Raw genomic sequence first — 13401 nt, 5'->3', positions numbered from 1 at the left:
TTTGCCTTATTTTTCTGCAAAATTTGAATAGCAGAGAGCTGCACTGAGGCTTGGTGTTTTGAAGATCTTACTTTTACAAATAAATATAAGGCATGACTAGTGCACTACGAATTATCATAGTAAATCTAAACTGTATCTATAGCTATACACTATATGATGTCATATATTTTAATTGCTCACTGAAATTTGCAAATTTGCAAAAAAATCTATAAGTTAATAAGTTTTTACTTAACCCTTTTAATAAGAAATACACAGCTGAAAGAAATTATGGTTACATTAACTCATGTAAACTGTTGCTAACACTTTTCTCTTGACTAAGTGGACTGTTACTAACATACTTGGAAGTACCAGAATACTTAAAAATACGTAGGTGTTCTCAGTAGAGCAGTCTTCCTCAATTTAATTGCGTTTAACTCTCCACTATGATACAGAATTCAGATTCAGATCCTCTACTTCCAAAGTTCAGGAGTGCATGGGATGTACCTTTTGAATCAGAACTTATTTTACTTTCTAATGAACAATTGAGAACTACTGCATAAGAAATTTAAGTATGTTAAATATGTCTCAGAAATACATTGTCTCATGTTTTTAAAGATAAATATAGTTTTAGGCATTATTGGAAATTAAGAAGCATGTGGTTCTTGAATTACTTGCAAAATCTGGCAGAAAATCTTCAATGTATTTCCTGAAACTTAGACATCCATATGTAGGTTTTATATTATTATTTACTGAATTATGAATACAGTTTCCTTCTTTCAGAATTGCATCCTCTTTTTTTCAGACTATCTGTTGTGGTATTCAATTTTTGGAATGCTGAGACATATTGGCCTTGAACTTTATAGCTACCTTTTGAGTAAATTGGTTACAGTGCCAATGGCCAAGGCTGTTAAATTTCTACTGATTTTTGTTATGGTGACTGTAAATTACACCAGCTTCCCAACTTTCTCTTCTGAGAGCAAAGTGTGTATTTTCTCTTGTGGTGTAAGCAAGGAGTATATTTACATGCCTACAATTGTGGCCTCCAATTTTCATTTTGTTGTGATACAATAAAGTATTTTAAAGAGCGTGTCTGGAACTTTATTTATTTGGCAAGAGGTCAGTCTGTTTTTTTTTTTTTTATCTGTGGAACCAAGTGTTTATCAGGTTTCTGTATGAATCATGCAGTGTGTTAGGGAACATTTTGCACCAGTGTTTTATTTTAAATGTCTTTATAATAAAGTGTTGATGTGTTAAATTTTCCAAAGGTATTTTAAGTCCAGGGAAAGTTGCTGTTTTGTTTTTTTGGTTTTTTCCCCCAAAATTTCCACATTTAACATTCATATCTTTGTACATATAACTCTGTGTAAGCATGACTCTAACTATATAAAATCCACTTATTCTGATGTTTTCGTTAACTAAGTAAGTGTAAATATTCTGGTGTATTTTAGGCGTTTGGAGGCAGGGTTGCTAACATGCATAGCCTTAGGATGTAAATGCTTCAAGAGAATAATATCTAGGTGATTATATTATTCATGTCTTGATGGGTGTGGGAAGGTTGAGTGTTCGGTTCACCTTCCCATTCAACCAAACAGCCCGAGTGAGGTGGCTGTGAGACTCGGGCTGGTTCAGTCGAGGGAATAAACAAGTGGTTCTCTTCAAAGTTGAAAGGGAAGGAATTGCAGATCAAAGCCATGGATCCTCTTGTTTCTTTCACTACCAGTCATTCCCTACTTAGGGCTATGAATGCAGAGGGGACTACTGCCTACAAATTTCTTGATGATGACCCATACAATACCTTCATTTGAAAGTGGCTTTCTCAGCATAAATCTCCAAGTCACTGTCTTAAGGGTTATATGTAAACCATCTAGAAATAATAGGGGTGACTCATTCATTTTGATGTGGCTGTGGGTTTTGTGGTCATATAGAGGGAAAACCAGAGTGTACTTGGACATATCCCTGCAGACAATTTTGCAGACCTTGCTTTGATAGGGACCAACTCTTACTGGACTGTTTTCTTAGGTTCATTCTAATTTAGCCTGGTGAAAAAAGGAATAGAATAACCACGAGGTTTGTATTGGGTAGACATGCAATTATGTCCATTTTTTTTCTTCCTGGTGGGTATTGGTGACATCACTTAAATATGTCTCTGCATGCTATCTCATTGTATGAAATGTTCAGAACCGCAGCAGAAATTGTACTTTAAAAAAGAAGGAGGAAATTAAATGGGCAAGATTAGACTGATACAATTCTGAAAGTTTGGTTTATGCAGACAAAAAACCAGGAAATTTAAAGCTTAGCCTGAGCTGTAGTCCATCAATCAGACTGTTGTGGAAGAATAATGCTAGTAATCACAGAAAGCACAAAAAGATGGGAGATATAATAAGAGTGCAAGTCTTAATAATCCTGACCCATAACTGTATTCTAAATGAATGTTTTTTTATTTAATTTCCTGAGGGAAGTATTAAGGATGATGAATAGGGGAGGAAAATATTTCATGGAAGTTTAGTTAATTGATGGGGTGGCTTTCAAAGCAAAAATAGTTCAACACCCCACAGATTTGACTGCTCTCAAAAGCTGAATGGTGTAACTACATATTGTATTCTACATTGTCTCACTTTTTACAAACATCAGTACAAGATTAAATATATACAATTACTTTTTAAAGGAGAATTTATAAAAGGAGTCTGTTTACTTCAGTAAAGTCAGTGAAATGCTTCAGTCATTTTTGACAGTCATGGGGACTAGAAACTAATATACTAATATACTACAATGTTCCTAGATATGTACACCCACATCACAGTATAACTAATTGCCAGTTTAAAAGAAGATAGTTTACAAACATAATCATGTTCTTGGTGAGGAGCAAAGTATCTTTCATTCTTTATGAAACTCTGAAAGAAAAAGATTAAGATCAAATATAATGAACTCGGTCACTGTGTATTTGAAAGTAAGAAAGATTTTGAATTTAATCAGCATTGCCTTGAAATGGATCGTATTTTTTCTGATATGTGAATTGATTTGTGGGTTAAGCAAGCTACAGGAGCTGATGTTACTAAATTCCAAAGAACTTGAACCAAAGCTTCAAGACAAGAAGGTATTTTCAGGAAACTTTTTACTATCACCAGTCAAACAAATCTTAATAGCGTTTATGATATAGTATTCAGTATTTAATTTATAATGCTCTTCTGAATTTATTTTATGGTAAGCATAACACTGTTCAATTCTACAATTAAAGCATATGAGGAAGGTTGTAGTTGGCAGAGCAGTTAAGAAAGAAAACTTTGGGCTCTGACCTTGGTGTGTCATTTTGTAACAGCCTGGAGAAACTGCTTAACTCTTGTGACCAGGTGTGTTGTGAAGGAGACTTGTGTACCAGCATGCTACAGAAAAGTTTAGAATTCAAAGTATGTCTTTATTTAATGGATGTTACATAATTTTTCATGCAGTTAGCAAATTTGATTGTATCAGTTTAGCTGTCTTTATGAGATGCTCCAAACAGGAGGTAATTATAATAATGGAGAAAAGGAGGAAATTTAATAAATATTCATAATGTATGTGAAATTTGTTTTTATGCTAATCTATTAGTTTTAACTGGGCTACCTTCCACATTATTCTTTTCCTTTTTTTGTCTCACTTTCTATGTAGGACTGGGTCGTCACATCTGTAATCTCCTAATAGAAACTGCGGCTCTGTACTTGGAGGCAGATGATAAAAGCAGCACAAAGACGGCAAATGCACTGCTTCTGTCCTTGCTTGACATTTTGCACTGCATGCTGATGTATACAGCAAAAATTGTGCGCCAGACTTTACAGGTATGGAATTTATTTCCTGGGGTCGTCACCATCTTAAACAATTCTTTAGATAATTTCATGTTATCCTAATAATGAAATTCCCACTATTCTGGTTTTATTGAATTTTTAGTTTGGTGGAAAGTGAAGAGCATGTATTTTCAACTGTATATCACTGTTTCATGTACTTACTTACGTGGCTAGACTATCCGTACTAGCCTCACTATATGCTGGAAACATGGATTCTAGCTGATTATCTTGTTTCTGTGCTCCATAAATAGCTTAATTCAATATTTGCTCAATGACAGTTCAAAGCATTTTTCTTCCATTCATTTTAAAAGAAAAAGATTACTCTGTAATAAACAATATCTTTTTTATTATAAGTCACACGTGATTATTGTGCTTGAAAAGCATATGTAACCTCTGCATATGTACTGACAAAAGCATTTCAGTTTGTCTTCCACATTTGTGCTTGAACCACTGCATATCATGGCATTGGTAGGACTTCCTCCTCCAGTGAAGACTTTCTTCTCCTTAGAAATGGAGAACAAAAAGATACTATGCAAAGGAATTGCACATAACGCTCTTAAAAACTAAATAAGAAAAAGCATCTGTCTTTTTTTAGACATGACATTAAGCTAGCAATATTTGCTTTGGTTTTAAATGATCTGCCAAATTTCTAAGTCAACTGGAAGTAACTTCTGTATTTCGGCTGCAAACACCACCACTTACTCTTTGTGTCAGGTTTTTTATGTTCTTAGGATTATCCACTGAAAAACAGAAGCCTGTTAGGTCCAGTATATCTGGAGGACAGATTGAAAAGTTTGCAGCCAGGTTGTATTGACTTTCAGAACATGGCTTCTTTATTCTGAGAAGGTCCTCTTTTTTTTTTTTCAGTACACAGATTTACATAATCAGTTGTGTTATCAACCAGATATTTCACTAAAAGGTGTTGGTTTGGGTTTTATTAATTTTTGGAAGAAACTTAATTTAGAACTGATGGTACAGTACTTTGTCTTTTTCAAGTCCTCTAATAGCATGTTCTGTAATGCATTTCAAATTTTGTAGGGTAATTGCTGATTGTCATATTGTTGGCAGTGCTCCATGTAATCACAGAGAGCTAAATTCTGTACTTGTGCTCTATGCGACAGTGGTGAGGCCAATTATACTGGAGGACACATATGAGGAGAGGGGATCTTGCACGTGGATTGCTAATATTAGTGAAACTGATGATTTTTATTTAGATACAAAATGAAATCTATACATTCAAAGCCAAATTCTATTCTGGCTTTACGTTAATACATCAGTTGATTGATGCACTAAAACTCCAGCTCCAGTTCTGGCCATCTCCAGTCAAAGTAATCTGCTTTCCTCTGGAAGGCTAATGGGTAAAAAGAGGCAGCTGGAAAACTGAGTTTTGAAGCATAGCTCTGCCCTCTACCCCTATAAAACTAATTTTATGGTGATGTTACTTGCCTTGGCATACTTGTCACAGGACCCCTGTGGGTATATCCTTTTGTGATGTGTTGACCCTGGCTGGCTGCCAGGCACCCACCAAACTTGCTATGTCACTCCCCCTCCTCAACTGGACAGGGGAGAGAAAAGATAATGAAAGACTGAGATAATGACTGGGAGAGATCACTCAGCAATTACAGTCATGGGCAAAAAACACTCAACATGAGGAAATTAATTTTATTTTTTGCCAATCAAATCAAAGTAGGATAATGAGAAATAAAACTGAATCTTAAAAAACACCTTCTTCCCACCCCTCCCTTCTTCCCGGGCTCAATTTCACTCCCGAACTCTCTACCTCCTCCCCCCGAGCGGCACAGCAGGACAGGAAATAAGGGTTATGGTCAATTCATCACACATTCTCTGCTGTTCCTTTCTCTTCAGGGAAGAGGACTCCTTGCACTCTTCCCCTGCTCCAGCATCAGGTCCCTCCCACAGGAGGCAGTCCTCCATGAACTTTTCCAACATGAGTTCTTCCCACGGGCTGTAGTTCTTCATGAGCTGCTCCGGTGTGCGCCCTTTCCGTGGGGTACAGTCCTTCAGGACCAGACTGCTCCAGCATGGGTTTCCCATGGGATCACAAGTCCTGCCAGCAAACCTGCTCCAGAGTGGGCTCCTCTCTCCGCAGGGCTAGAGTTCCTGCCAGGAGCCTGCTCCAGCACAGGTTCTCCATGGGGTCACAGCCTCACAGAATCACAGAATGGTAGGGGTTAGAAGGAACCTCCGGAGCAGGTTGGATAGGAAAGCATCCAGGCAGGTTTTTAATATCTCCAGAGAAGGAGATTCCACAGCCTCACTGGGGAGCCTGTTCCAGTGCTCTGTCACCCTCAAAGTAAAGAAGTTTTTGCTCATGTTGAGATGGAATTTCCTGTGTTCCAGTTTGTGCTCGTTGCCCCTTGCCCTGTCACTGGGCACTGCTGAAAAGAGTCCAGCCCCCTCCTCTCAACACCCTCCTTTTAGATTTTTATAAGCATTGTTGAGATCCCCTCTGTCTTCTCTTCTCCAGGCTAAACAGACCCAGGTCTCTCAGCCTTTCCTCATAAGAGAAGTGCTCCAGTCCCTTGATCCTCTTCATAGCCCTCTGCTGGACTCTCTCCAGTCCTTGAACTGGGGAGCCCGGAACTGGACACAGCACTCCAGATCTGGCCTCACCAGGGCAGAGTAGAGGGGGAGGATGACGCCCCTCGACCTGCTGGCCACACTTTTTAGTGCACCCCAGGATACTATTGGCCTTCTTGGCCACAAGGGTGGCCTCCTTCGGGTGCATCCAGCCTGCTTCGGCGTGGGGTCCTCCGTGGGCTGCAGGTGGATATCTGCTCCACTGTTAACCTCCATGCGTTGCAGTGGGACAACCTGCCTCACCATGGTCTTCACCACAGGCTGGATGGGAATCTCTGCTCTGGTGCCTGGATCACCTCCTCCCCCTCCTTCTGCACTGACCTTGGTGTCTGCAGAGTTGTTTCTCTCACAGATTCTCACTCCTCCCCTCCCGACTGCTGTCACGCAGCAGGTTTTTTCCCCTTACTAAATATGTAGCCCAGAGGCGCTACCACTGTTGCTGATGGGCTTGGCCTTGGCCAATGGCAGCTCCATCTTGAAGCCAGGTGGCATCAGCTCTCTCGGACTTGGGGGAAGCTTCTAGCAGCTTCTCACAGAAGCCACCCCTGTAGCCCCCCTGCTACCAAAATCTTGCCACGCAAATCCAATACACCTTTATATATATAAAAAAAAGTATAATTCTTTAAGTGATAGCATTCATTCTCTTTCCAAAGACACTAAATAGATAAAGAAAGTAGTCAAACATCCCTGATAGAAAATGTTTGTCTTCTCATCCAAACACTAACCAGACGAATCTGTTGTAAATTTTGCTGAAGTGAATGTGGCTTACTTCCCTTTCTTGATTAATAGAACACTCAATTTTTTTTGTCTTCTCTGCACTATGTTGTTTTGCCCTTCTTGGTCTTCAGCATTACAGGTCCTTGTGATGAGTCTCAGTCGGGGACATACCAATGTGTCTTATTACCTGGAGAAACAGCTTTTCAGATCTCCTTTGTTTCAAAATTCTTTCCAGAAGAAAGGCGTTATCCTTTCAACTCATCAATATCAACAGTGGACCTTCAGCAGTAGTGTCTTACGGGACTCGCTCCAGTGTTCACTTAACCCAATGAAGATCCTCGAGTGTTACACTTGGATGGTGGTTTTAGGATTGTGCTTTAAATGGAACACAATACAAAATTATTTTTAAATGAGTTCTTAAACAAAATGTTTACATTTTCCTCTAGCATCTAGACTGTATGAGGTCATGGTCCAAAGCTGCTGCAAGATAATGAAGTTAAACAAAAAATCTTGCAAGCAGACCTTTCTGGTGTCCTAGGGCAGGGATGGGTCATAAATAGCAGTGCCTAGGATGATGTGTTTTTATGAGGGGGGATGATAGCGATCTCTTACGACAAGAGGAAATGGCCTCAAGTTACGCCAGGGGAGATTTATATTGGATATTAAGAAAAATTGCTTCAATGAAAGGGTTATCAAACACTGGAACAGGCTGCCCCTGGAAGTGGTGGAATTGCCATCCCTGGAGGTATTTAAAAGATGGGTAGACGTGGTGCTTAGGGGCATGGTGTAGTGGTGGTGTTGGCAATGTTAGGTTGATGGTTGGACTAGATGATCTTGCAGGTCATTTCCAACCTAGACAATTCTATGATTCTATGATCAGAATTAGAGGTAGTAACAGATCATATCACAGACTTTGGTCACTTAAGAATTTTATTATTCCTATTTAAATAGTAAATTATTATAATATATTATGAATATTTCAGGATACAAAGTGCGTCAGAAAGGCAAAATTGGACATTATTGCTGAGAATCCTAACCTTTCAGCCACCTTGATTTTCTTGTTTTGAGTTGCACTTAAAATTGTTCCTGATAAAGGAAACAAAAAAAAAAAAAGTTGAACTTTAATGTTAAAATAGGCATGTCATGTTGAAAGAGAATACAAATACATAAAAAATTTATTGCTTTAGAGACATCTTTTGTGTATACAGTTTATAGCATTTTGCTGAAGAAATGTCACGTAGGTCAGTATATTCAGCCTATGCAGAATGGTCATGACAGCATGAGTCCCTTTTGCTTTGTGCTTATTGTTACGGACGCAGGGACTGTAACTGCTTCTTGGGAGCCCAGGAATATTTAAATAGAAAAGAGCGTACAAGTCTCCTTCAAACTTCCGTTCAAACTTCGACCACCTAATGGACCTAATTTGTTTCTCATAACAGAACAGTCACCAAAGCTGCTTTTTATTTTTTCTCATCTTGTTAAGGCACAGAAATCTGGCACAGGAGGGGACACGCAGGCTGCTGAAGACCTTCTGCTTGTCAATAAACCCCTGACGGACCTAATTAGCCTGCTTATTCAACTGGTGAGAATTTCCTTGTTTGTAAGCCTTTTGGAATGTTGCTGAAGTTTGAATTATTCAACTGAATTCAACATCTTAGAACTCTGCTTGCTAGTTTTTCATTGTTTATAAGCTCCTACCTAGTACGAAGGCAGGACTAACAATTTTTAAGAAATTATAGGTCATAGTGACTTGCAGGTTACAAGTGACATTGGAGTAAGCGTGTCCGAAGCATAGAAGTGGTACAAGGGACAGGCTGCAGATTTTCAGTTGGGATACATGTTTAGCTAAATTTTAGCCCTTTAGAATGGACTAGTGATCACTGCATAGGGAGAGGATGGTATTCAAAATTTGAAACAGCAAGTACTGCTACCGTTAGAAAAGTTAGTAAACTTAAAATTAGTTTGCAGTGAGTGATGGCTTTTAATATTATTTTCTTGGTTTTGAGCCTTCTGAGTTTTTCTCAAGGGTTTAATTTTATTTTAACACGATTCTGAGGAATTTATGAGTGGGAATGGTCCCTGGTGATCTGTAAACATCTTTGAAGTCTGCCTGTTTAAAGTCAGTCGATGCCAGGGTTTACTAGATGTCACAGTGCTGCACTGAAATCTTCACAGAGTGCTGTATTGTGGCCCTGATGCATCCCATCAGCTCAACCTCCATCATACTGTGCCAGAGATTTGTCTCAGCTCTGTGTGTAATAGCTTGTAGTAGAGGAAAGCTTCTTGAGCTGGACAGCCTTTTATTCAGCATAAAGCCATTAAAATGGTATGTGAGAATTTCCCTGTGGCATATCACACTATCCTTTCCAGGTTATTTCACTTAGAGGCATTTCAGATTCAGTTGTCTTCCAGCCTCAATTTTTTTTTTTTCATTTTCATTTAAATATAGGTTTTCAGAGGTATTATGATACGAATACCTGTGACTCTTTTACTATCTTTAGCACTGTCTGTCATCTTCTATTTTGGGGAATGATTCTTTTTTTATTATTTTTTGGCATTATACTTGTTGCTAAGTCCTCCTTTGATGGATTCATTTTAACCAGCTATTGACAAAGGCTTTTTGGAAATGTTCACTGGGTGATCTAAAACAAAGTGACTGAATTTCAACTATATAATATTTCATCTTTATAAATTCTTTTAATTTATTTTCTATTAATTTTTTTAAATCCCTATGTATGATAAATAGTAAGACATGAAAGATGCAAATGTTCCTTTAAAGTGAAACTAGTCATAAATTTAAATTCCATTAACTCTCTAAAGAACAGAAAATTAGAGGCCAAACTGTACTCAGCCTATACCACCTGGAAGTCTTTTATAAGTTTTTAATTAAAGGATAGGATAATTGTATAGTTAGCATGTACTGATTAGATTCTGACTTGCCCTTGTATTTCAGAAGCACGGCTGCAAATTACCACTAGGGTTTGCTTTGTTCTGTATTTCGACAGATTCTGATATGTTTAAAATGCTTATTTAAACTCTGCTGATTTTAACATATGGGTAAAGAGTAAAGAACATTGGTGCTGCTTCTTTTGTTTGTTTGGTTTTGCTTTTGAATTTTGTTAGAGATTTTGTAAATGTGAGGGATTTTCTCTTGTAATGTGTATGTTCTTTCCATACATGTGCTTGACTGGATATATGAAAGTTATTTCAGCTAGGTTTGTTAAATTTTATGTCCTTTACCCATTGCTGTATTAAAAATTTCCTGTTAAGGTTGGAAGACTTTGAACAATGGAATAATAATTTTAACATTTAGGATCCACTTGTTTAAAAAGGTTTGTGCTCTAATCTCTTTAAATAGGACTACATTCTTTGGGAATTCTAGTGGGTCTCTCAAGATGTACATGCTCCCTACCCCTCAAAAAGACTGGGGCGTACCTAAGCTTAAGTTCTGTGGAGCTGCCAACAGTAGTTCTCTGTATTCATTGAACTGGGCGGCTACCTAACCCTTTATTACTGTTTTGAGGCAATCAGTTCTTTGTGAACTTTATTTTCTGGAGATAATGGAGGTCTTAAATTCTGAACTAACCATCACTTTAAGATATTGAGTTAAAATAATTTTCTCTGGTTTGCTATTTCTACCTGCCTTACCTTATTTATAGTTTCTTACGTCACTGAATAATTGCTTTCCCTCATTGAGATGTATATCCCTCAAGTAGATGATTGTTCCATGCCCCATTGACTTGTCTGTTTATTTATTTGCCACAAGTTCTACATGTTCATCTCTCTTAATAATCTCTCAAAAATCGATGTGAGTTAAACTGGAAAATGCTAAAAACTTAGAATCAATTTTTCCCGTCTGTAATTGTGATTTGGCCTATCTCTTAGGGCAGAGCAAAGCAAGTGTAGGAAACCTACACTGCAGGTAAATGAAACTTCAGAGTTTTTAAGAACACGAAAGAAGAAATAATTACAAATTCTGTCAGGCAGAAAACACTGCGAATATGGAGAATTCAATAAATAATGCCATGATCAATCTGCCCTTAATTGATCAATAAGAGGAAAATAAATTGAGCATTTAGTCTTCTGCTTGGCTTTGTGTTTAAAAATTAATTACACTTAGCTTTTTTGTGTAATTTTTCTCTGCTTGAACATAAATATAATTTGATTATTATACTGAAACTTGCAGCAATTATAGAAGATATAAAATGCCTTCTACTTTTTGATGTACCATATACTGAAAAAAAAAAAAAATTGTTTACTTACTTTTGAAATCCACTTCAGTGTGGCTTTTCAGAAACTTTCAGAAACCTTGCCAGTACCTATAAAAAGCAGTTTTGTTTCTCTGTAGATCCTAGATTTAGATCCTAGGTGTAGATCTTCCAGTCTTTTCTGTAGCCTACTAGACTGCTGGGAGACAAATTTTCTTGTTTCCTGGTGACAGGCTTCTTCATCATAGTATTACTAGTAAAATTTGCAGTTGATTACTGTAGTCTGTATATTACCGTTGAAAGACCAGTTAATCATGTGCAAACATGAAGAGGGCAAATATGAAGCCTCAGTGCACATGGAGGAGTGAGGTGATCTGCTCTAGGTCCTTTCTGTCTCTGCACTGCACTGGCTCTAAGGCTGTGACCTAACTTCCGTTTCAAAGCGTGTGAAGGTATTTGTCAATGAATAATGAAAATGACTGCAGAAGAATGATAACCCTGTAGACTGTAGAATTTTATTTCCCGTTTCTTAGGAATACATACAGTCTGTGGTCAGAGTGGAAAGACATGTTTATTTCCTGTATTGTATAATGTATTACTGTTACTGTATTTGAAATGTTATCTGTGAATTATATTTGAAGAATTCCCTTCTACAGAGCTACCCTAAAATTCAAAAAGGAAACACCACAAAAAAAAAAAACCCCGAACCAAACAAAACCACACCAGAGGAAATAAGAATATATTGTCACAAGCACAGAATTTCATAATGGGGATTTAGTTTCTCAGCAATTAGGCTAGATTAAAATGAACTGAAAATATATTCTGTTTTTAAATATTTTCCCTTAGGTAGGAGGACGACAATTTTGCCCTAAGCCAAAATATAATATTTTGTTTTCTAATTTAAAACTGTGCATATTTGCTAGTAAGAATAGCATAGTAAAGTTAGCGAATTTAGTAATGATGTTTTGCTTTTACATTTTGTTTAATGTTTGCAAAATCATCTTCCCTATAGTTCCCAGTGGTGCTTCCTTTACAGCACATTCTGTAATCACATTACTGATCTAATGAACATCTATCTCTTATCGTAATAAACTCTCTTTGTGTATAACCTCATTAATGCATTGAAATAGTGTCCCCGACGGGTAATCCAGACTGTTTCATTGTAGCTCTAAAATTAGATGCTGTAACAACTCCAACAGTGTGAAAAGTGCCACTTCAGCTCAAATGATCACACGTTTCTTGCAATGGTTTGCAATTCATGAACACACTGCAACTCGGTTCAAAATGAAGGCATTTTTTGACAACAGACTGCAGAAATATAGATGTATAATAACAAGAAACTTCCTTCTCTTCACCATATTAACCTTAAAATACACAGAGCAGGTTCTGTCTAGAAAGGAAGAGAAGTAGAATTTTGTTATGAGTCTGTTTACAGGAGGTTATAACATGGCCATAAAAAATAAGTAAAAAGTAATACACAATCTCCATTGCACGAAAGTCTTGACATGAGGCATTATTTTAAAATTTTGAAGTGAAAAATAAATCTACAGTTCTGAGTTAGAGAATGGCAAAAATGATGACTTTAGCTGTTCAGTAATTTATTTTAAGGTGCTGGATTTTCTTCAAGCTATACACTAGCCCAGAATATTAACAGCTGCAAGGAGAAGGAGTACTAATGTTTCTGCCTTGCTGAAGGGCTGAATCCATAATCCTCTCTAAGACTGATAAAGCAAAAAGAAATGAAAGGCCACTAGAGTTTTTTTTCATGTAATTATGAAATATTAGGAGGCAGGTATTTTCTTACAGAGTTAGAAGTCTAGTTTTATATCAGTTTCCTCCCCTGAAAGAACAAAAACTTAAGCAGCTGCAGTCATGAAAAACTATAAATGCATTTCAGAGACTTGAAATATACTACTTCATATCAAATATCAACATATCAACATTTTTCTAATGTTATCATTAGAAAAATAATCAGAACACTGTGCCTGCTGATTAAGAGATGAACCATCCATCTATACTCATTGTCTAGCAACACGACTCTAGCTTTGCTGCTCTTCTCAGGCATGAGATACTATTTA

At 37.3% G+C, this 13401-nt stretch overlaps 1 protein-coding gene across 1 annotated transcript in view; it reads left to right on the top strand.

The window, feature by feature from the left end:
- Positions 1-13401, top strand: part of ULK4 (unc-51 like kinase 4) — a 254582-nt gene that overhangs the window by 183471 nt on the left and 57710 nt on the right. Inside the window, 2 exon segments of the mRNA XM_009895025.1 lie at positions 3625-3791; positions 8599-8697. Coding sequence (XP_009893327.1) covers positions 3625-3791; positions 8599-8697 — 266 coding nt within the window.

The sequence above is a fragment of the Charadrius vociferus genome, unplaced genomic scaffold, assembly GCF_000708025.1.
Source record: "Charadrius vociferus isolate BGI_N301 unplaced genomic scaffold, ASM70802v2 scaffold51, whole genome shotgun sequence".
Classification (NCBI taxonomy): domain Eukaryota; kingdom Metazoa; phylum Chordata; class Aves; order Charadriiformes; family Charadriidae; genus Charadrius; species Charadrius vociferus.
This window is presented reverse-complemented; position numbering and strand designations above follow the sequence as displayed.